We start from the raw sequence: 25,027 nt of genomic DNA, 5'->3' as shown, positions 1-25,027 counted from the left end.
CGAACATCTCACGCTTTTATAGCCTCCTGACCTTGATCTTTCCTTTCTTCCCACTATTGCCTCTCAACTGCAATAAGCCACCCAAGCCTTTGACAACTGTACATATCATGCACGATAAAATCCAAGACCAAACTGAAGGAGAGCAATGAAATGGGAGAGAATTCTCTCCGAGTGAGAGAATGCAAAGGTGGTTTCAAACAAGTCCTGAAGAATGCCACGAGCAGCCCAAACTCAGAGAAAGGGAATTGCAGGAGAAGGCGGGGCCCAGAAGAAGCAGGAAGCGCCTAGAGTTGGAGCCATTTCCACTCAGAATGGTAGAAAAGCTGAAATTGAAGAGAGGGATCCCTTTAAATGCACCAGGTCAACCTAGGCAGGTGGGAGGAGTAATGGGCAAGGATTAGTCCCATCTGAGGGGAGCCCCTGCCGGGAGAGAATCCTGCACCAAAGGGCTAAAGTGATTAAGCGATTAGCTGCCACCCACTCTACAAAGGCGGCAGCAAGTACCAATCCATGCACCTTCCTCCAGATACCCCGAAACTGTGAGTATCTGAATAAAGATTAACATAAGCTGGTATCCAACTTTCCTCTCTTACCCTAAGGGATAAACTGAACAATGCTTAAAACAACAGAGCTTTAAAACATCCACTACTGGCCAATATTGGGCAAATGGCAGGCTCAGACAAAAACCTCACCTCCCTCACACCAAACAATCAGGTTTAGCAAGGATCATTTCATGAATACAGGACTGGGATAGGTGGAAGGAGGGTGCAAAAGGCAGATAAAAAGAAAATGAACACAAACTTTTCTATGTACTTTCTAGAAAATGTGGCTTTTAAGAAGCACAAGATCAAAGAGATAAAGTCAAATGAGGTTAATATGAATCTGGTAGAACTATGAACAAAGACTAAAGAGACCACCTTACCAAACCAAGGCCATATTAGAAGCATCAAGTCAAATCACAATGCAGAAATCCAAGTTAGTAACACTGAAAAGGAACTTGAAAGATGCTTAGAATATAATGAAAACGGATAAAGCAAATTAATAAAAATCCTGATTAAAGATTAGTCGATAGAATTCAGTAAGACATTAAAGAAAATACTAAGCCTGTGATGTTCAAGGAATGCATGAAAGGGCTTGAAATTAAGAAATCTGTATTTCATATTATTGGGATGATAAAAAATACTGTGAAAGATTTCAGCAGATACTTTTTTTAAAGCCTGCATCAAACTCTAATGAAAAAACTCCAGAATCATTCCCATTAAAGTGACAAATATATACAAAAAAGATGTTACTGTTGAGTAACAATGTTCTGGAGGTCCAAGTCAAAACAATTAGACAAAATTTTTAAACAGAGGTACAAATAGTGAAAAGAAAAGAGTACCATAATTTACATATGATATATATAGTTGGGTACATGTAAACATAAACAGATCAATTCAAAAACTATTGAAATATTAAAATTAGTAAGGTAGTTACCAAAAATTATTCACCAAATGAGCTTTTCTATATATAAATAATCAATCAGGACACATGAAAGGAAACACCTAATCATAACAGCAATGGAAAAATATATTTAACCTCAGCGAAGACTGGCACATCTAAAAAGAAGACAACTCTACTACGAGGTATGAAAAAGTGATTTGAACAAATGAGGAGATATAGCTTAGTCATGGCTAGGATGACTCGGTACTATAAAGACTGAAATTCTCCCCAGACTAATTTATAAATATAAGTCCAACCATAATCTCTAATGTATTTTTCAACTTGATTAAATTATTCTAAAGTCCGTTTGCTAGGATAAGCATGTAAAAATAGCTAGAATAATTTTTTGAAAAAGCATTAAGAGGGGGACTAGCCCTATTACAATATTATCAAAAACTACTATAATTAAAATAGTGGCTCTTCTTCCAAAGAACTGGATAGGCGAACCAATGGAATGGAATAAAGAGCCAAATATATGTATATTTAGTATTTCTGAAATAAAAAAATATAAAGAGACCATTCTAAGTCAGAGGCAAAATATATATTATTCAAAAACAGGTTTTGGAAAATTTTTATCCAAACTGACTTTCACACAAAAGGCTGTAGTTGAACTGTTGTCAGCAAATGTAAACTACAGGAGTATTATTCTCACAGGCCCTTTCTGAAGAATCTAACAAATGAGCAGGAAAACCAAAAAGACTGCATATACAATGACATAAGGAATGGTGGTGAGCATTAAGTACATATTTAAATGAAGAGTTAAGACCAAAGAGTCAAGAGAGAGAGCTTACAGTATATAATGACAATGTTCTTACAATGCGGATGTAGCACAACTACAAAAGGTTAATTAAAATGGTAAATTTTATGTTACATATATTTTACCACAATAAAGGAAACAAATAAAGGACAGCTCTTAAGTTTACATTGATACTTCCTATTCAAATATAAAAATACAAGGTTTTTTTACCTTCTGTACCTTCATTTTTCCATATAGAGAATCCTGGTTCTTTCTCATCAAGGAAATTGATGATGAAGAATGTTTTTTTCCATAAGTTCATAAGAGTTAATAAAAACTAATCAATCACCTTCAGAGAATGCTAGGGAACCAACTCAATTTTGAAAACTAGTAAATAAAATGTGGAATGTATCCTATACCTTTCCTCTATGAACTATACTAAAAGGTAATGTAGATGAGTTTCTCTTTGTAGAAATATTCTAGCTAATAAACAAAGAAGAAATGACAAGAATTAAAATATCATCACTCTGCAACCTAAATAAATCACAGGATCTAAGAACTGAACAGCAAGGCCACTAACAACACAGAAGAAGAGCAATTTTATGTGCTTCCTGATAGAGGAGTAAACCGTCACCCATAAAACAGCATTGCCTATACAAACCAACCTGAATTTGATGGAGCCTCTAGATCCAATTACCAATTCTTGGGACATTTAGACGTCAGAAAAACACATTCATCTATATCGTGTAGATACAATCAGCAAAATCCGAACTTTGAAAAACTAAATTTCATCAACAAATATTTTGCAAGGGGAAAAACGAGGGGAGTTGGGATATACATGAAGAGAAACTTAAAGACACAATAAATGAAAAACTAAACAGTACAAAATTATTAGACGCACACTGGGTTGGGACAAAGATTATAATTGGGAGGAAGCCTTGAACAGCCGGATGGATGACAAGGTTCTATCTCCTGACCTGAGTGACGCTGCAAACATATCTGCCTTAAAATAATTCACTAGCCTATGCACTTGTTTATGTGATCTTCCAATTTGTATATTAACCATAAAAAAATTATATGAAATGTCTGTATACATATGTATAAGTTATGTATGTTTATGTGATTTTTATATTTGTTATATTTAATCACAGCTCAAGATTTTTTATGATCTACACATATCCCAAATCTGAATACCAGGCCAATATCTTTACCGGGACAGTTAAGATCTCCACAGATTCCATGCTCAACCAGTACACCTCATACTTTTCTGAATGTTTAAGAAAAAAACAAAACTTACCATATACCAACTCCAAAGACTGGGAAAACCAACTGGATCCAGACGTGGGGTTAAACATCCCGAATATATGAAAAGTCCTGATCAATCAATAATACATAAAACAATCAATGCCCATTAGAACAATAGATGGAAGACATGCATTGGCATTTCACAGAAAAAAATAAATTACCAATAAAGACAGTAAATGATAATCAACCCCACAAAAATTAAGACAATTTGGTAATTCTCTATTAGCTTGGCAAAGATGAGGATTCAAGAGACCCTCTACAATATTAGCTAGGGTGTAGGGAAACCAGTATCTACGTTATTGGTCAAAATGTTCATTAACATGCGTCTTACAAATCAATCTGCCTTTACCTTATACATTTTAAAGGCATACTATCTGAACAAATTCATTTCTATTAATTCCTCCTACAGAAGTTAGGAATAACATATTTTATACAAAGACACATGTACATTAAAATACTGTTTGCAATAATGAAAACCATGAGAGCAATCCAAACATCCGTTAATGGGAGATTTAACACAGTTATACAATGAAACCAAAAATAATTAAAAAGAATGACAAATGCTTATTCTGAAAGCTCTCCACAAATAAATGCAAAAAATAAATTGCACACCAGTATATAATGATGCTAGTGGGAATCAGAGTACATCATAGCTATCACAGGTAAATACTATATAATTCTAACACTGGCCTGAGAAACTGTACATATCACACATTAACTATGTTCCCACCCATACCCCCTCTGAAGGACAGCCTGCAAGGTTATGAATATTAATATGACTATCTTACTGGTACTATTAAGGAATATATGACATTTGTGCAGAACCTACAAGAGCCAGATATATGGGACCCAACGGGCTGAGACAAATTGGAAATTACCTCGGATTGTCAGCTGGTCATCTTGATCTAGATGAAAGTGAAACAGAACAATATTATCTGACAATATATAATAAGTTAATACAAGATGGAGAGACCATAAAGTTGGAATTGAAGCTCATAAAAGAAATACCTCACATATATACCTCACATATATGCCATAAAGTTGAAATTGAAATTCATAACATAAACACCTCACATATATACCTGTGACTTGTGGTTTCCACAGCTGGCAGTCATGGCCCCTTGTCATCATCAGGCTGGATGTCATTACTTATGGGTCCTAGATGGCTGCTGAGGCAGTCAGATACCAGACTGTTCCACTTTCCTTTGGGTGATGATCAAATTCAAAAGTTTGGTATACTTAAAAAGGGTATTGTCTATGCACAAACAGTGGGAAGAACTGAGCAGGGATGTGTCAAGAGACCACTGGGCAATCTTGCTTGAGCAGGCCAGAGGCTTTCTTGGTCATCTGACATCTGACAATGCTCTTTTCTTCTGAGAATATATAGAATTGGTCAACTTTTTCATCCCTAAAAGGTAATTTATGTAATTATACCAAGATACTAGAATAAAGCAGGGATGTCCTTTTATCATTGTATTTTATGTAAGCATGAACATTTTTTACATGCCTGCTATTCTATTTTCATCTCTTAGAGAAAAGAAGTCCCCTCCCAGTGCCCAAATAAGGATAAATTGTGGTCGAATGCCATTACTGTTAGTCAATCACTTCAGGATTAAAAACTCAAACACTTAACAGATAACATGAGATTGGACAAATCATCCTCTCCAAGCCTGCTCTGCATTAAATGAAGACAGTAACTGGGCTTTGGGGAGATCAAACGAGGTATAAAATACTTACCTGGGTACAGCACGTGCATTCAGCAAGTTTCCTTTCTCCATTCTGTTAGAGCACTGTTCCAGAGATCGGTTATTTTAAGGAACACATCTCAATGCAACAACATACGAAGAAGTCAAAAAGCCACAGCAACTGACTCTTTTGCACAGCAGATCTTTATGTAAGTTTTACATTAAAACTGACTACCTGATTCTTGGATCTGACATAATAGAAACTGTGGAAATACTGCTTCTACCACACAGAATAATTACTTCCATGGAGTCACCCCATTCCTGCTTTAAAGAGGACAGCAGCAGCAGCTTTTTATAGGAAAAAGAGTTCTAGGTAACAGTCTCCCCTCCAGATTGTACTACTTTTCCTCTCCTCTGAATATAGAAAAATGTTCTGAAGTTGGGGCCACACATGAGGAGAGATGTGAGCGCACTCCCTCCCGCTCTAAAACGCTGACAGAAGTTCAGGCCCTTTTCTCCTTGCTTGAGAATACAGAGGATGAAGTGAAGAATCCCTTAGAAATATCCATTGCCTCGCACCTAAAATCCTTTCAAGGGAAAAACAATGAATCTTTACCTGAAAAGAAATTCCAGGATACTAATATCAGTTTCCAGTATCCATTTTATGGGAGGTAACTATAAACAAAGAGTTTCTGTACTTAATTGCCACCAGTAGTGTCATTTTTGGAAGTTACTTTAGTGGATAGAAAATCTGTCTTTTTACATGTCTTAAAGAGGGACTGGGAAACCACTGCCTCATGGCCGGCTGCCTGTTTCTATAAATATGGTTTCAGCAGAACAGTCTTGCCCATTTATTTGTATTGCCTATGGCAACTTCCACTTAGTATAGTAGTTTCAACAGACACCATATGTGGCCTAAAGCCTAAAATCTGGCCATGTAAGAAAAGCTTGCCAACCCCTGCATTAAAATATCACCATGCTATACAAGGGTTAAGTAAAACTTCAATAAAAAGAAAACTAAAATGAAATACAAATGACATGCTTGCTCTGATTCAGGCACTTTCAAGATCATAGTTTATTTTATTACTTCAGATAAAAAGATAGTATACAGATTAGAGGATCCCTTAAAATTTAACTCTAGAGTTATACACCATCTAGTACTTTTGCATTGAATGTTAACCAAAAAATCTCTAAACACCTGAAAGCCCCACTATTAACATGAACTACAGTAATAAAAAAATTGACATTTTTTTCAATATATAGTATTTACATTATGAAACCAATGGTGATATGATAAACAGTGATAAAGAAATAGTAAAAATAAACTTTAAAAAGCAAAGGTTTATATTCTTACGATGTGCTAATTATCATAATTGTATATAAAAATTAAAACATAGCAGAGCTTCTGTTACAAAATTCTTAATCATCTGAATCGTAGTCATCACTTGCTAACAATTTACATGCAAAATCTGCTAGGACTGACATTTAATTTTCTTCCCCAAGAAAGTGTGAGTCGATAAATGACATTTAAGAGCAGACATTAATTTACTTGTGGTCAAGAAAAGAAAAAACTGTACTCAAGATTAGTACTGGTCACAAGCCTCTTCCCTACAGAAATGATAAAAAACAGTAAGACCCAAAAATCATTCCAAAAAGGAGATGCATAGGCAAAGAGTGCCACGAATGGCACGGCTAAAAAAATATCGGGAGCAGACACACCTCTCTCTCCTTCAATGATGAGGGGTCTATTTTGCCATCAAACAATGACTACAGCAAGTGAGGGGCACCAGGTGTGCAATTAATTAAATCTTGCAAAATACTAAGACGGAGGTGGAGTGGGCAGAAGGGGCAATTTATATATAATTCAAACTATATACAGCATAACTGGAATGCAGCCCATCCCAAACTGGCTTTGTGAAACGACTGGACCTTTGTGATTTAATAGTTAAAATTATAACAAGTCTTATAATAGATTCATATGGGAAGCAAAAATCCAAGGGGCATTTTATATTATTTATTGTGTTGTTTCAATTTAAAAATAATTTTGCTAAGTATACATCTCAACTGAGGTCTATGTATAAAATGTCCTAATAGATAAAGATATTTACCTTTGGTGAGTTAAAGGCCTTTTTGTGACTTCCATCTGAACTGTAGGCAGAATATGAGATGTACATGCACATGTGGGAACAACTCAACCTGAGGTAATCCAAAAGATGTGCATGTAAGGAGACTGGAAGTACTCTGAAAGTCAAAGCATACCAGACACCCCGAACGGGTAATGGTGAGAATGGCAACAAGAAATGGAATGCCAATATGGCAGTAAAACTTTTTTTAAAACAGAAAGAGGAAGGCCTCTCGTACCAGCAGAATCCTGCATACATATATATATTTTTTTTTAAAAAGCCACTTACTATTTCATAAAATAAAAGCCAATTATAGTGTGGGAAAATACAAACTGCAGAAAACCAGAAGTCGATAGAAGAAAAACTACTGGTTTACATGAGAGGGAGGAGAATACTTCATTCTGAGCAGAGTTACTTGGTGAATGCTGCCACCACCGCCCACAGAACCTCGTTGGTGTTGGCCTTCAGACATTCCACTTCGGGATCTAAGTCAAGGAGCTGCCGCACTCTCTTCGTAGCTAAATCATACTGCTCATCCAGAAGTGGAGCAAAAGCATTCTCCAGAACATCGGAGGCATGGGCTAGGTAAATGAGGGCCAACAAGCGTTTGTCCATGCGGTGAGGGTCATTCACCCATTTGTCAAGAACAGCTTCCTGAACCTTCTTGATGAGGCGCTGCTTAATGTTGTTGTTGGTGAGGGGATGTGTCGTCATGTCAAAAAGTAGAAAGTTCTGTTTCTCTGTTGTCAGTACACCCTTTTCTACCAGGTTTTTAGCTAATCGTTCCCGCACGTTTCTTAACTGATAATGCAGTTTTAATGGATTCCACGTCTCACCTAAACGAAAGATTTCAGAAGTTAGAAACGATAGGTATTGTCTTCCAGTCAAGAGGGTGGAGGAAGAAATACTGTACTCGCCTCCTCCCATGACCACATCAAAATTACAACTTAATTACAGAACAACTATCAATAAGAAGACTTGCTGAACACAAGTCCTATAACTAAGGATATATAGAAGGCAGCACGACAAGACTAGTAAGAGGGGTGGAGACGTGGAATGGGCTGGTCCCACACACGCTGTGCTGACTGAGAGTCAAGGAGGGATGTATTTTGGCTGTGGCGGTCCCTCCTGAAGAGCGAGAGGTCCCAGTCGCATACCAGCATCTCCAGCTCAGAGCACCAGTGCTGGGAAGAGGAATCCCCAAAACTTCTGGCTGTGAAAATCAGCAGGGATTATTATCCAAGCGAAGGGCTGCTGGAGTCCCAGGCATTTCTCTTAAGGTCTGCACACAGACTTGCTTGCTCAAACACTCACTCTGAACTCGAGGGAAAGAAGCTCAAAAAGGGCCAGGGAAATAAAGGGAGGAACTAGGGGCAGCAGTCAGAATGGCTCTCCGGGGACAAAAGGATTGGCAGGCACCAACGTTCCTTTGTTGAGCCCTAATCTCAGCCAGCCAGACCAGAGCAGAGCAGGTGAACGTCAAATCTGAGCTCTCCATTACCTTGCTAACACTGTTCGCACTGCCCTGATGATTCCCTGAGACTCCACCCCAACCAACACACGCATCTAGAAGCTCTTCCACCAGCTCCTACACACAAGCGTGTCTCAGCTCACACTGTGGACTTTCCTACAATCTCTCAAAGGTCCACAAACCTCAAACAAGCTGCAGCTGGCCTCAGTATACCGTGTACTACTTCCTAAGCTACCCCAAGCCTGGCACAAGCAGCAACAGGTCTCAAATTGCATTATGCTTATCATCAAGTAGCCCCGACCCTGACATATACAGCAGCAGGCCTTGGCTTAGAATGTAGCCGCAACTAAGCAGCCACAAACCCAGTGAGTGTGGCAGCTGGCCTCAGTTCACATCAGGGTGCCCCCAAAAGGGTCCTAAAGCCCAACTCTAGTGGCAGCCACTCTGTTTGCAGAATAACCTCTCCCAAGTGCCTCTAAGCCCAGCACAAGCAGCAACCAACCACAGATTACTTTGTAGCTCTTACAAGACAGCCCCCAACCTAGAACAAGTAGTACCTGACCTTAAGCTGCACTGGAGCCCCTCGCAAGAGGCTCCAGAACAACGGAACTGGTGGACAGCTTCAGATCACACAAGACCATCCAATCACCTACACAAACAAAGTACCCAGAGGGCGGACTCGGCAAACACTAGAGCCCTGCTAAAGCAACTCCCCTTCCATGGGGTCAGCCCCAAAGCGATAGCTCACCCGCTGTAATCATGACCAGTCCTAACAGCCAGACAGCTTGAGGGTCGATCACACCCAGTAATGTGCCAACAAGAATCAAGGCTCAACTATGACAGAACGGCACTCACAACCCATACAAGGGACACACCTAGAACACCCAGTTCAGGTGACCAGGGAGACTGTGCCATTGGGTCTCACACAACACCTACTACATAAGGCCACTCTGCTAAGACCGAGAGACATAGAACTACCTAATACATAGAAACAAACACAGGGAGGCAGCCAAAAGGAGTACACAAAGAAACATGACCCAAATAAAAGAACAAGACAAAAGTCTAGAAAAAAAAACCTAAACAAAATGGAGTCAAGCAATCTACTAGAAGTAGAGTTCAAAACACTGGTTATAAGGATACTCAATGAACTTAGGAGAATAGAGGATCTAGTAAGAATGTTGACTAAAAACTAGGAAACATAAAAATGGAGATAGAAACCATAAAAAAGATGAAGTCAGAAATGAATAAATAACTTAAATGAATACATTAGAAGGAATCAACAACGGATTGGATGAAGCAGAGGGTCAAATTGGTAATCTGGAAGACAACGTAGCAGAAAACACAATCAGAACAGCAAAAAAAAAAAAAAAAAAAGAATCAAAACAAATGAGGATAGGTTAAGGGACCTCTGAGACGTCAAAGGTACCAACATTAGCATCATAGGGGTACCAGAAGAAGAGAGGGAGTACAAGGGATTGGAAACCTATTTGAAGAAATAATAACCAAAGACCCCTAACCTGATGAAGAAAATAGTCATACAATTAGTCCAGGAAATGTGGCGTCTCAAACCAGATGGACCAAAAGAGGCCCACACCAAGATACATCGTAATTAAAATGCCAAAGGTTAAAAACAAAGAGAGAATTTTAAAGCAGCAAGAAAAAAGCAGTTACCTATCTACAAGGGAGCTCCCAGTAGAATGTTAACAGATTTCTTAACAGAAACTTTGCAGGCCAGAAGGGAATTGCACTCTACCCAGCCAGACTATTATTTAGAATTAAAGGAGATAAGAGTTTCCCAGACAAGAAAAAGCTAAAGGAATTCATCACCACTAGACCAGTATTACACTGAATGTTAAAGGGACTTCTTTAAGAAAAAAAGATCGAAAGTTTAAGTGGGGCTGGTACCATATAGTGGTTAGCATGTCTGCTTTACATGCAGAAGATCCTGAGTTTGAGCCCCACTGGAGCCATACCCACAGCGTGCCAGGCCCCAGGGTGCACACTGCGAGCGTGTGGGAGGAGACGCCCCGAGATTCAGTTCTTAAGGGGAGACGGCAACATCCATAGGTCAGGGGTGGAAGTGGGGGTGGTAATTAAAATATATGTATGTAAATAATACAGGAGAAGAAAAAAATTCTCACTGACAAAGGCACTTAGCAAAAGATGTGGATCAAACAACTATAAAACTATTACAAAGCTTAAAAGGCAAAAGTAGGAGTTCATGTGTAATTGCAACAATAAATTAAAGGAACACACAAAAGTAGAAGATAATGACAAAAACATAAATACTTAGGAGTTAAGTAAAAAGTTGTTTTAAAATATTTTTGAATTTAAGCAACTATCAACTTAAAAGACTACTATATACATAGGCTAGTATATATGAAGCACACAGGAACCACAAAACAAAAATCTATGCGATATACAAGAAATATAAAAAGAAATCCAAACAATGCTATAGAAAGTCATCGACATTCAAAAGAAAAGAGCAAGAAAATAAGAATGCAACAGAGAAGAACTATAAAAACAATCAGGAAACAATAAAACGGCAATAACTACATATCTATCAACAATTACTTTAAATGTAAGTGGGCTAAATACTCTTATCAAAAGACGCAGGGTGGCTGAATGAATAAAAAACAAAACCCAAACATATGCTCCTACAAGAGACCTACTTCAGATTAACAGACAGACACAAACTGAAAGTAAAGGGATGGAGAAAGATATTTCATGCAAATGGAAATGAGAGAAAAAAAAAGCTGAGGTAGCAATTCTTAGACAAAATAAACTTTAAAACAACGGCTGTATACATATCAATAAAGATGTTAAATAAAAAGTCAAAGAATAACATTAATTATAAATTTACCATATGTAAGAGTCAAACAACATGACGCTTGCTGATATTGTAGAGAAAGAAATTTTAAACTGAAATGTAGGTATTAAAAATTGTATGCTATAAAGCCAATCCTTGTAGATTAATTTATTTAAATGCAAATATAATATCCATACAGGAAATCAGAAGCTAAATTTATAGTGGTTTACATGTATTAAGTAACATGTTTTTGATACGTTCTAATATAAAAAAGTATTTCTATAAGAAAAAGTATTACAGATATATATATATATGATTACTGGAAATAATTACATATTATTTATTTTCATAATAAAAATATTTAATCTAATTTTTTAAAAAGGGCTGTAGCAAGAAACAAGAGCATTTTGTAATAAGGGGATTAATCCAACAAAAGGTTATAAGTCCTGTAAATATCTATACACCCAATGAAGAAGCACCTAAATATAAAAAGCAGATACTGACAGACATAAAGAGGATCAACATAATAAAGTAATAGTGGGAGACTTTAGCACCCCACTGACATCAAATGACAGATCACTGAGGTAAAAAATCAACAAGGAAACAGTGGCTTTAAAAAACACATGAGACCATATGAAGTTGAGATTTTTAGAGCATTTCACTTGAAAAAAATTATCAAATAATGAAAAGTTGGTACTGTAAATTAAGTAAATTGAAGTCGCCACTTGTATTTAAAAAAAAAAAAAAGTAACTTTTTCAAATAAAAAAACCCTGGCAAATTAGCTTCTACAAACAACAATCGCTGCACTTAACTTCCTTGGTAACTTCCAAAAAGAGAAGAGCTGAAATATATCTGGGGCCCTAGTAGATTTTCAAACCTCATCATATAAAACTGACTGTCTCCCCAACAAATGTCTGTCTGCAGACAGACTGGGTTTTGTTTTGCGTTTTCTAATGTCACTGGCAGGTGGCAGGCTAAGTCGCTAGGCTAGAATTGACTAGCTCGTTTTCTGACATTCTCAATTAACTTTTAGAAATTTAAGCTAATAAATTAATAGCCACATTTATGTGAAAGTCAATAAAAAGCACTACTTCAATTCTACAATAAATTATTAACAATGCTTATAAAATGATTTGTCAATTATTAAAGTACTATTCCCTAGCAATTCACTAGTCAAATAGGAAGGTGGTCTATGCCTCAGAGACTGTCTTGACCATCTAATCCCAAACAATCAACAAACAGAATCAAGATTATTCTGAGAAACCTATAGTTTAATTTCTCTATACTTAAAAAGAAAAAAATCTCTCTAATGCTGCTAAACACAATGATTTTTTTTCTTTCTCATGGGAAATAAGTAGGATTAGCAGTTTATGATTTACTGTCTATTGTATTGAAGTCAAACCAAGGTTTATCCACATCTTATTCACAATTAAATCTTATATATTGTGACCAATGGAACAGTAATGCTTATAAAATTGCTGTGAGAATTTCTTAGTTCCAAAATATGCTAACTTGTAGTTTAGTGTTGCTACTAAAAATGAGAAGATCCTCACATAGACAGACCCACCTTCAAATAAGGTGTTCTATCTCTGATTGGACCTTCTTACGGGCCATTATTTCTGCCTCAGAGGAAGTAATAAAAAGGGACTCATATCAACCTCTTTTTTGTAGCAGTTCCCCGGAAAAGGGCAAACCTTGTGTGCTCAGTTCAGCAAAACTGTTATTCAGATCTCCATAAATATTTGAAAGAATGAAGAACTCTCATAAGCAGAAGGCTGAAAGAGTGTAACATGCAAATATTGTTTAATACTATTTGGACCACCTCCAAAAACATGTAATGGAATAATTTAGTGGGCAAAGTGTCTTGGCATCCTAACATTTCTGCTTTTTATTTTAAAAGAATGAAACTAAGGTAAAATCAAAGAATAAAGAGATTAGCATACTTTCAAGACTACCAGTATAAATTAAAATGGAAGGAAGACAGCTAGATGAGTAAAGAGAAGATACTGTAATAGGTACTGGTATAGTACCTATACTAACTACTAACACCTAGCTGCTTCAATTTAAGCAGAATATTAAGTACCTTTAAATACTTTGTAATAAACGCCTGATGAATGAATGCTACTAAAATTCTAGATTAAAGGATGTTACTTTGATCCGTACTGTTGTTCATCAGTCCCTAAATTATTCACTTCTATGTGAAGAGACTTGTAAGTTATATAAACAAATTTAATATGTATAAAATCTATTTACAGTTCACTTTTCTACAAAGAAAATTGTGAGAAGCATATATAGACAGGAAAAGTTTTTCAAAGGTTATTTATGTCCACTGCTCAACAATTACTCCAGTAGAAATGACATACTGACAGGCACCTAAATCATTTCACATACACAAAAAACTGTCTTCCTTGACATGTTACAAAACTAAAAGCATGTTTATAAATTTGGCAATCTAGTGACACCTTGTGACCAAATTGATAAACTACATGTCTTAGATTTCAGAAAACCAGAAATTCATTATTCTTAAAACCAGTAATCATTAAACATTTTTAAGTTTATGCTTCAAATATATGCATATTAAATTTTTTATATTAACAAGCTATATATGTTGACAACATATCAGTAGCTTTAGCATGTACAGATGTACAGTGTAAGTAATAACCAAACCAACCCCTAGAATCCCCTCCACCCCAGCAAAGAAACCTCTGTCAGCGCCTTAGATGCCTCCCATGTCCTTCTTTGCCCCAGAGGTAACCACTTGAACGACTTGTGTTATTCTCTTTTCCTTCCCACCTATGCAAGTAACCCTCAACAATGTAGCACAATACTTAAGTTTTAAAAATCAAGTAGCAAGCTGACTTAGCTGTGCAAGGATAGTCCACTCATTTTATCACTCCCTCTAATCCCTCTAAACAGGAACAATTCCTTCTTTCAGTCTCATGCTGACCCTTCAAAAGCCTAGACCACGTTCCACTTCCTCCTCCGACTACTTAAGTTCCCAAGGATTGCTCTTTTCTCTGAGCTACTGTACTTAGAGAACTATACTGTTAAATTCTAATCTCTTATCAAATTATTAGAAATATGCAACCATTCCCCAAATGCGTTTCAAGATTCCTTCAGTCTGGAAGCACTTCTAAGTTTCACACACGTGTCTGTCAGTGCTGCCTGCAATAACTGGTATGTGATAACACGCATTATCTTGAAGCAACTGAAAATTTTAAAAATTTACAAATCAAGCTGACCACAGAACTGGACACTTAAAATTGGTTGAGATAGTAAGGGATATGCTGTGTACATTTTACTACAATTAAAAAAAAATGCTTTTTTAAAAAAATCAGCAACTATCAGTACAAGGTGGAAAATAGATGTTTTCTTAATTTAAAAGAAATGTGTTTTTCTTCTCCCACTATGGATTCCCTTCTTTTATGCTGAAATTATGGTTCATTCTTAATGTATGTCAGGAAAATGCAACTAAGATGCTAGAGGTAATATGCTGGCATTGATAACCATTCTCAACTTTATAGGACATTGTTTAAAAAAATAACTTGCTAAGTATTAGCCTCATAGTTTACTCAAATTCCTAATTCAAATGGACAGTTTTATAAAATCTTCATTGCTTTTAAATACTTTTGAGAAAAGCTTAGACTGTTGCCATCTTTTCACTCCTCAATCTGCTAAGAACATTGCAACATCAGCTCAAGTTGAGAATCAAAGTTGATGTTCATCCTCCTCAAATGCTATACTAATTGAATCCTTGTTCATAAATTTATTGGTAGGAATTCAATTTAAGGCATATAAACTGTCGAAGGAAATTATATGACCTAAGACATTATTAAACCAAAGCCCCAGGTTCCATTAGCTCACAGATGTTAGAAAGAGATCACTGATGGATGGAACATCTGAGAATATCTCCACAGTGCTAAGTGACACCAAAGTGGATATTAATAACAGTAACATTAAGGTAATACCCACTATGTTCCATAAAAAGAAATTTAGCACTTGTAATTTATTTGCCAAAAAAATTAAAATAAAATAAATAATAATAATAATGACAACAACCACCACCATCACCACCACCACCACCACCACCACCACCACCACCACCACCACCACCACCACCAGCAACTTTAAGAAACCCTCCTTTTGGCCAGTTGAGAACCTAATTACAAGTTGTGATTTATAGTAACAGAAGTGGTCAACAATGACAGCATGATATGAGCTCAACCCAAGACTGCTTAGGTCAGTTATCTCCAAAAAAATTTACAAAATGATCCATCAAGGTATAGTTAGAAGTTATTAGCACTTTCTCCTTTATCTAAAAATAATTGTATCTGCTAACGTTTAACATATAGAGTTAACAACAGGGCCCTCACTGAGTCCATCAGTTGGATGGCTGCATCTTGCTGACAGGCTTAAGTGGAAGGCTAACCCCAAAGAGGGCTGACACTTAGTTGGGTACATACTGCATTGGTATGTGCTGAAAAGTATATTTATGATTTACAGTATCTAGTTTTAACCAAAGAAATCTTCATCAAATGAGCAAAGTAATTTAAAAGATTCCTGCAAAAGAAATTCTAAGACATCACCTATATCCTAAGCACAAAGGGGGAAAGGGTAAAGTTAACATTTCTCTCAATGAGGTACAAAACTTTACCAGATCTACAAGAGGGTGGTCAAGAACAAAATTTCAAAATAATCAAGACAATCTTGTAAATAAACATATGTTCTCTATCAAAAAGAAGAATGAACCCTGCCCTAAGTGTAAAATGCCCATTAATTGCCCTTTTAGCCAAGAATGGAGTATGTATATTCAATTTTTAAATTAAAAAAAAACATGCAAAATGCAAACTCTCTTACTTGCAGAACAATATTCATAATAGAACTTATTTTAGAAAATATTTCTAAGTGAGAAAAAAGTCATTATGTTAATTACCAATTTCTGACAAAGTCTACATTCTTAAAACAGTTGCTCTAAGCAGCAATACATTTGACCATGAAATAAAATAACAATACATATACAGTTGAGCCTTCAAAGACCCATGAGCTAGAGGTGCCGAACCCTGTGCAGTTGAAAATTAACATATAACTTCTGACTCCCCCCAAATTTAACTATTCATAACCTACTGTTATTGGAAGCCTTACCAATAAGTCGATTAACACTTCTTATATGTATTATATATTGTATTCTTACAATAAAGTTAGAAAAATAAAATGTTAAGAAAATCGTAAGAGAAAATACATTTACAATATTTACTGAAAAAAAATCCACATACAAATGGACTATGTTGTTCAAGGATCAACTGTATGCAGAAGTTATGTTTTATATAACAGAGGGGAAGATCAACTTAGGGCGATACTCAAGGCGCTCTCTATCTAGAAGGTTAGGCAAATACACAAATAAACATAAATGTAGACATTAGTGCTGTCAACCAAAAGTTTCAGGTTCTTCCCCACTACAGTGGCACTTTTCCATCTTCTTAAAATTAGAAGCCATGTGACTTGCTGTGACCAATGAAACCTAAATCACGTGTCATTTCTGAGCAGAAACTCAAGAGTCTGAGTGATCTGCTATGCTCTTCTTCCCTTTACAATAGTGACTGACAATGCTCCAGATGGTGGCAGTTCCACTTGCTTGGCTGCCAGAGTGAGAATGAAATGGCCTGTGATTGACTTACCATATAAGTGAGAATTAAATGGCTGTTTTAAACCACTGAGGTTTAGGAGTTGTTTGTTACCACAGTTCAACTAGCCTGTCCACAATAAGGTAGTGTGAGGTAACTGATAAAGGATGAGAGCTCTAAGGAAGAACATTGCAACTCATCTGACATCTGCTCAATCTGGTGAAAGGGGATAAAATTTTTTAAACCACTATTTCCCCTATTTAGTAACTGATAACTTTAAAGTTTGACTAAAAACTAAACAAGCTGTTGGCTATTTTGTCTGCGTTTCTTTCAAAAGGATTTTAAACTTTTACAAAAAACTTGTAAACAGAATACAGTTTTTAGTTTACACACAGACACTTACCACTAAGTAACTCAATCCAGTTCTGGACTGTTTCTGGAGGCTGAGTCTCCTTAACATGCTTCAGAGCTTCATCAAGAAGAACATCCCCTGTTGGGGCATCAGACTTACAGATCACCTAAAATGAAAGCGGTAAGAATGAAATGATCTGCTGCTTCCTTTTCTCTGACTTGATCTCTTTAAATGAAAAACTTAAACAATTACGTAAATAATTCAACCAGTTAAAACCCCAAGTGTCCACGCAGTATCATCAAAGTTCAGATTTTAAATTAATTCCATATTAAGGAAATTCAATATTTAACCTAACCATATTAGCTACAATCATGAATGAAAAAAAAAGCTACTGTGAAATAATTATTAAAGCAAAATGCCAGAACAGTTTACACTAACTATAATTCCTTTTGTTACTAAACCATGGGCTATTTGATCCACAAATCCATTTTTTAAACATTTATTAGATCCAGAAACAATCTGTTTTAATTAAGAATTCAGTATACGATAAATGTGGCATTTTACATTGGTAGAGAAATTGTTCAATAAATGTTATTAAAACATTAGCAGTAAAAATTAAGACGGACTGGAGCCGAAAGTTTATACCACAATAAAATATAAAGATTTAAATAATGAAATATAATTCTAGGGGTAAGAAACGCTTTTTTGAAGTTCTGACAACTAGCATGAACATTAAAAATAAATACCAATAGGTTTGAGATGACATAAAATTTTAAATACTACAAATATTTCTGTAAACCATATTACAGATACAGAACCCACCTTAAGAATGGAAAATTCAGAGTTAGGGGATAAGAGAGAAAAATGCTATACTATTTTACCCAAGTAGATCTCTTATAGCTTTCATTAATGTTCTTGCCTAAGCAAAAAATTTCTAGTTGAAATTCTCTAATATGAAATTTGAATGTTATATTAATGTTAGCTATTAAAATGCTATGAAATTTAACAGTATCATTTTTTACATGCAAGTCTTTCAAATTTATCCTCAAAGTATCCTTTACCTTTTTGCTCTATCTTCTGAAAGGTTAAAAAAAAAGCACATACGATACCTACTTCTGAGACAGTATGACCAAAATGCACACCACAAACCTATTTAAATTTTTCAGTTATAATAAAGAAGGAAAAAAGGTAAAATTAATTTTAATGTAACTTTAATATTAATACAATTTTAATATAACTTAACCCACTCTAGTCAAATATTAACATGAATAATTTTTTTTTTTGTAATGCCTATAGCACCTGGTCTTCCTAGGTGGTCTCCCATCCAAGTATTAACCAAGTCTGACCCTGCTTAGCTTCTGAGATCAGACATTGGGCTTGTTCAGGATGGCATGACCATAGTCCATGGACTGTGGCTCCACTGGGGCACGAATCCAGAACCTTCTGCGAGTACAGCAGATGTGCTAACTGCTACACTAAGTTGAGATATTTTACATCCTTTTTTTCCACAGTAAGTCTTCAAAAATCCAGCGTGTTTTTTATTTACAGCCATGTCTCGATTTGCACTAGCCACATTTCAAGTGTCTGCCTCATTGACAAAGGTGACTAGTGGCTAGTGTATTCGACAGTGCAGATTCAGAACATCTTCATCACCACAGAAAGTTCTTTGGACACTACTGTTCTAGAGCATGCTTTTAGTTGGGGGGTCAGGGAGAATAAGAAGTTGTAGGTCTATATACTGTGATCATGCCACACTACTTTTCTTACCTCCCACTTATACCTTAAATCCACCTCATGCCCATCCCCACTTTAAGAGAGGTGTTTTATTAATCACGATAACCTCGGTACGGGTGGATCCTTTTTCTTATGAAATTCTGTCCCCTAAATCTCTCAGAGGGATTACTTTTCTCCATCACCTCTGCCATTATTCTAGTCTAACTAACTAATCTGGTTATCTCTCACTTGGGTTAATTTAAGTTTACTAACTAGTTTTAGCCCTTTTCAATTCATTCTTGTCACTCATTTTTACAAAAAGCAAATCTTATCATGACATTCCACTGTTTCTGCTTAAAACTCTTCAAAGACTCACAGAGTAAGTTCTAAACTCCGTAACAAAATTCAGTAACGTGTAGCCCACTATCGAATAGTCTCTGCTCACACATATAATTTCTACTTAGTTCTTTTTTTTCCCTTATAAGAGGGAGTCTCATTCCTAAATACGAACGGATAACCAAAGATGACATTTGAAGGAAAGCCTTCAACAACAGAGACAATAAAAACTTTGATGAAACATACGTAACACAGATAAAAGAAACTTTCAAAAGAGCCATAATATCCTCAGAGATTTAAAAAAAGATGTTAGTTACATCCATAAAACAAGAACAAGAAGCCACAATAAAAAACAAGAGCTCCTGAAAATAAAAAAAATGTAAGAGCCATTAAAAAAAAAGAAAAAAAAAAAAAAAAAAACCTCAGCAGAGGGTTAAGAGATAAAAGAGGCCAAGAGAATGTCAATTATATATCAATAAAGCTGGGAAATATACAAAAGTCAGGGGGGAAAAAAGCAGCCAAAAGGTCCACATCCAATTTATAGCAGTCCAGAAAATGGAGAGAAGATACAAGAAATTTAAGAAAACTTCTCAAAACCAAAAGTTACACACTTCCAAACTGAAGAGCCGGTGCACAATGAAGTTTCATGCACAATGAATTTTTAAAGACTCACGTCAAAGCATATCATACAATTTCAGAACACTAAGGATAAACAGAAGATCTCAAAGGATTCTAGAAAGGGAAATAAGTGTCATACAAAGAATAAAAATCAGAAGGGCACCAGACTTTAACAGCAACTCTGTAAACTGGAGGACAAGGGGAAATACCATCAAAATTCTATGGAAACATAATTTAAACCTAACGTCCTATTCACAAACTGTCAAATAAAACTGAGGCAGCGTTCTGAAGTATGCAAAATCTCAAAACAGCTTCCTCTCCACAAGGGTCAAAGAAAATATTATATATAGGAAACAAGATGCTGAAAGCCGTGAAAATATGACAGAAGTCCAAGTGAAATCAAAGCATAAACAAGTCCAGGCTGGAGTACAAAGCCAATTTTAATGGAGTTATATGATGTATTGAACACAAGAAAATTAATATTGCTAATTTTTCTCTGAGGGACCAAGAAAAAAAAAAAAAAGCTACATAGAAAACTTTTTAAAAAGAGAGATTAACTCTAGGGGAAAAAAAGACTACACAAGAAAGGAGCATATGATAGGATATAATTTAACTCTGCAAAAAACAATGCTAATATAGTTGTAATAAATTAAAACAATCATTGTTTTGTCAAAAATTATGATATAACTATTTGGAAGATGGGGAAGAGCAGAGGTCAGTGGTCTGTAAGAGCCAAATATTCACCAACTGTAATAGAAAGTAAACAGCATCTCAATTTAACAAGAGATGGCAAGTTTATTTAGAAACAGGGAAGTAAATGCCAAAAGAAAGAACTAAGAAAACTGTAGCAAGCTGAATGGTGGCCCCCTCAAAGGTGTTCATATCCTAACCCCCAAACCTAATCCCCATTAAGTCTCTGTGGATCAATTTAAATTAGATATGGAGATGAGATTGTCCTAGATTATCCAGATGGGCCCTAAATTCAATGAAAGTGTCCTTGTGAGAAATACACAAAGGAGAGACATATAACGACTTTAATTAGTGGTGACCTATGTGCATATTTCATTGATAACTGTAACAGCAGATTCTTAAGGTTTATCTTACATAATTCTATGTTTGCACAGCGAAATGAAATAAAAACTATATTGTTTTATGACAGCTATCTAAAATGGTAATTTTAAAACTAATCCTACTATAGCCATGCCACCCTGATCGTGCCCAATCTCGTCTGATCGTGGAAGCTAAGCAGGGCAAGCTTGGTTAGCACTTGGATGGGAGACCACCTAAAAATACCAGGTGCTATAGGCATTTTTTAAAAAAATCCTGTGTCAGCTCATTTGATTTTGTTTTAAATGACTAGATTTAATTTCAAAATCCCATGAGAAATATTTTCTGCTATACTATATGTACTTTGCATATAACTTTCAAGAATCAATGGCTTTCTTTCCTATAGGATTATTACTCTCTATAGCAAGCACATCAATCAAAAAATGTTCAGGTGTGATCTAAATCTTTTTGGATTTCATTAGGACACTGTATTAAGGAAAAACCAGTTTTGAAATATCACGTCCCCAAGAAACACAATGACAGACTAGAAGAGAATAAGCCTTGAATATTTGAGACTCAGCTAAAAATTCTAAAAACTAGCCAATCTATTTACACAGGCCTTCAAAATGGAGAAGGCAGAGATCTGAAAAGTATTTATATTCTGCTAACGAGACCAAGAATCCACAGAAGGTTAATTTGCACAATAACACTTCTGAATTTAACAGAAAGTTATGTCAAGCTTTTCCAAATTATGGCTTTCAGAAGCAGCAAATAAAGTTGAGTCTTTTTAAAAATGTAAGATGCAATGACTAGTTATCCTAACAATGAATTACATTACTCATTATGTACAAAGAACCAGGAAACTAAGAATGAAAAAAATATATATATGGAAACATGACTGAATACTTAACTTTAAAATCAACTTCCTCTTTCATTCTTGAAAGCTATCCGTAGACACATTCTTCATTTTTAGGCAGTACAAACTCTTTAAAAAGGATGTGTATTTTAGTATCCCTCTTACCTTTCTTGTTAATAAACTTTTACGTCTCATTCCACAAGCCTCTAGTTGTAATCTTCCTCGTAATGCTAATTCAATTAACATACAGCCACGTAATCCAGATGATATACAATCATTCCAAAATGATGTGTAACCCTATTTAAAAAGAAAAAACAAAACAGCTAATTTACTTTGAATTCAGTCAAAAATTTAAATATTTTTAGCCATCTGGTGCCTTTTCATGTCTTTCCATAATTTTAAATACAATACTGAAAAAATACAATTATCATACATTATGTATAGGCCCAGGCCTAAAGTTCTGAATAAGAAACAGTAAAGTGATCATATGGACCCCCAAAGAGAAATTTAAGGGCAATATCCAAGGTAGAACAGCCAGACGGAAAGAAATAGGCATCTAGGGGTTGTGGGGATACTCAAGTCAACCAGGCATCGCCAGAGGAAGTCAGGGCCCTCTTTGAGAGCGAATAGCTGGGGCTGTCCAAATTATGAACCCATGAACTCTGCCAGCAGAGTTACCAGCTATCAATTTGAAGTACCCACAGAAAAAATCTTAGACTCTGTCTGTCAAACAGAACAAGCCAGCGGCATTAAAAATGACAGTTAACAGAGGTGAGGAAGACCTGGCAATATTAAGCAGATTATGATTTGATTCAAAAGGCACAACTGCAACCACATCTGCAACCATACTGTGAAAGGCTAAAGTAGTAGAAGTGATGATTATTATAGCCAATTATGACTATGTATTCAGTGATACTACACAGCTCTTGCACTTAGAAGCCAATAATCATTTCAGATTCCTAAATGGATCTGAGATTCTACCACCACCAACAGAGGAAATATCTTCCATGCCCTTGGTTAGTCCAAGGACAGGGTAATAGCACTCAAAGCTCAAGGTCATACTGAGAGAGGACCACTGGCCAGACAATCAACCTGCTGAAGCAGCAGCTGCACTAAGAATATCATTAGCCAAAGGAACTTGAGGATATCCCCCTCATTGTAGAATAAACAACTGGGCCCTGATGGAGGTCATAAGATCACAAGAAAACTATTTGGGGGCCCTACAAATTCAAGATTGTGATCAGATATGTTCCTATAAATACAAGGATGGGAGAGGCAGAGATATCCCAAGTAGAGCTAGATATTACTCTACCCCCATAGAATCCAGAGAAACATGATTAGGTTGATGGGTCTAAAAGCAAGGGGAATGTGCAAGAACAGAGGATTTCATTAAGACCTTAATATGATTGTACTGGTGTTAGGATGCTAGAAAATCAAAAACAGGTACATTCGAAGGTCATACCATGTGCAGCTCACAGGCCTCCAACAAAACTAATAGAAACAAGAGACGAAACCAATTCAAAGCACTTGCCTTTCACTATCTACTTTAACAACAACAAATAATAACAGCTAGATAGGCAGAGACTTTCACAAAGCAGTGCCAGCTAAAGTGACTACAAAGTCCTACTCCAATCAATTTTTTTGTTGTTGCTGGAATCCTCTGCATCAGAGACTCAGCCACCCTTTAGGCCAACCTCATGAGAAGGTTGTACAACTTAAACTGGGATAAATTACCTTTTTCATACAATATGTCATTCAGAAGCAAGGAACCACGCAGAAAGAACAAACGGTTAAGGAACGAGACCATAACCCTGGTGACATGCTCTGCAGACAACATCCTTCCCTAGGGAGGTTGTTCCAAGGTATAAATTAAGGGGATAGAGACTACAGGAAACCCAATGCTGCTGCTCATCTAAGCAACAACAACATCCAACCCAGCTTTTTCTCAGTGATAAGATATTCATTTGGCTATTTGTCTGATATGTTTTCACTCAAGTGGATCAACTTGACTGGGGGGATAGTGTGTTGTTTATTGGGCTCCTTAAAATGCAAACACTGAGAAGAGTTCTCGCCATTACAGTTCCGAACTGCAGAAGTGCTTAACCAGGAGCTCTTTGTTGTTTAAGAATGAACACAAAAGGCTGGCCACCCACAATGAAATATAATAAAAACACACTGTATACATGGAAAAGAGGAACACCAAGATTACGCAATTTCCCTGCATAGAACATCATACATAAAAAGATAGAAACTACATAAGAAACAGATATAAAACAGTATATATATGATCCTAAGTTGAAATTATATAAATATATATGTATATAGGATGTCTCCATTTATTAATATATAAAAGCCACCTTTAAATGTTCATTTGTTAAACCAATTAATTTGTAAAAATCTATGCACCCCTATGTTCATGGCGGCACTATTTACAATAGCCAAGATATGGAAGCAAACTAAATGCCCATCAACAGATGATTAAAGAAATTATGGTTCATATATACAATGGAATATTACTCAGCCATTAAAAAAAATGAAATCCTACCATTTGTAATGACATGAATGGACCTAGAGGGTAATACATACTATATGATTTCACTTATACACAGAACCTAAGAAACAAAAAGAACAAACTAATCAAAAACGGATTCACGAATATAGAGGACAATCTGGTGACCACCAGAGGGGAGGAGGATGAAGGGACTGGGAGAAACTGGTCAAGAGTTAAAGAAGTACAAATTAGCAGTTGATAGATGGTCACGGGGATGGGGAGCAGGGCACAGGGAATGTAGTCAGCATTAACGTATTGGCTAGGTGGAGAGCCAGAGGAGAGAAAGAGCACTTAGGGAGGTCGTTTCATAAACTGTAAAAA

General features: G+C 36.1%; 1 protein-coding gene across 2 annotated transcripts in view; it reads right to left on the bottom strand.

The window, feature by feature from the left end:
* Positions 1-6,254: 6,254 nt before the first annotated feature.
* The window catches only part of GOLPH3 (golgi phosphoprotein 3), a 38,262-nt gene continuing 19,489 nt past the window's right edge, over positions 6,255-25,027 (bottom strand). The window contains exons 2-4 of one of the 2 annotated variants that reach the window (XM_016138292.2): positions 22,321-22,452; positions 17,637-17,751; positions 6,255-8,167 (exon numbers count right to left, since the gene is read on the bottom strand). In XM_016138292.2, coding sequence (XP_015993778.1) covers positions 7,743-8,167; positions 17,637-17,751; positions 22,321-22,452 — 672 coding nt within the window. In that variant the 3' untranslated portion in view covers positions 6,255-7,742. The remainder of the gene's footprint in view (positions 8,168-17,636; positions 17,752-22,320; positions 22,453-25,027) is intronic. The other variant, XM_036225574.1, reaches the window with a different exon arrangement.

The sequence above is a fragment of the Rousettus aegyptiacus genome, unplaced genomic scaffold (genome assembly GCF_014176215.1).
Source record: "Rousettus aegyptiacus isolate mRouAeg1 unplaced genomic scaffold, mRouAeg1.p scaffold_m13_p_8, whole genome shotgun sequence".
NCBI lineage: Eukaryota > Metazoa > Chordata > Mammalia > Chiroptera > Pteropodidae > Rousettus > Rousettus aegyptiacus.
This window is presented reverse-complemented; position numbering and strand designations above follow the sequence as displayed.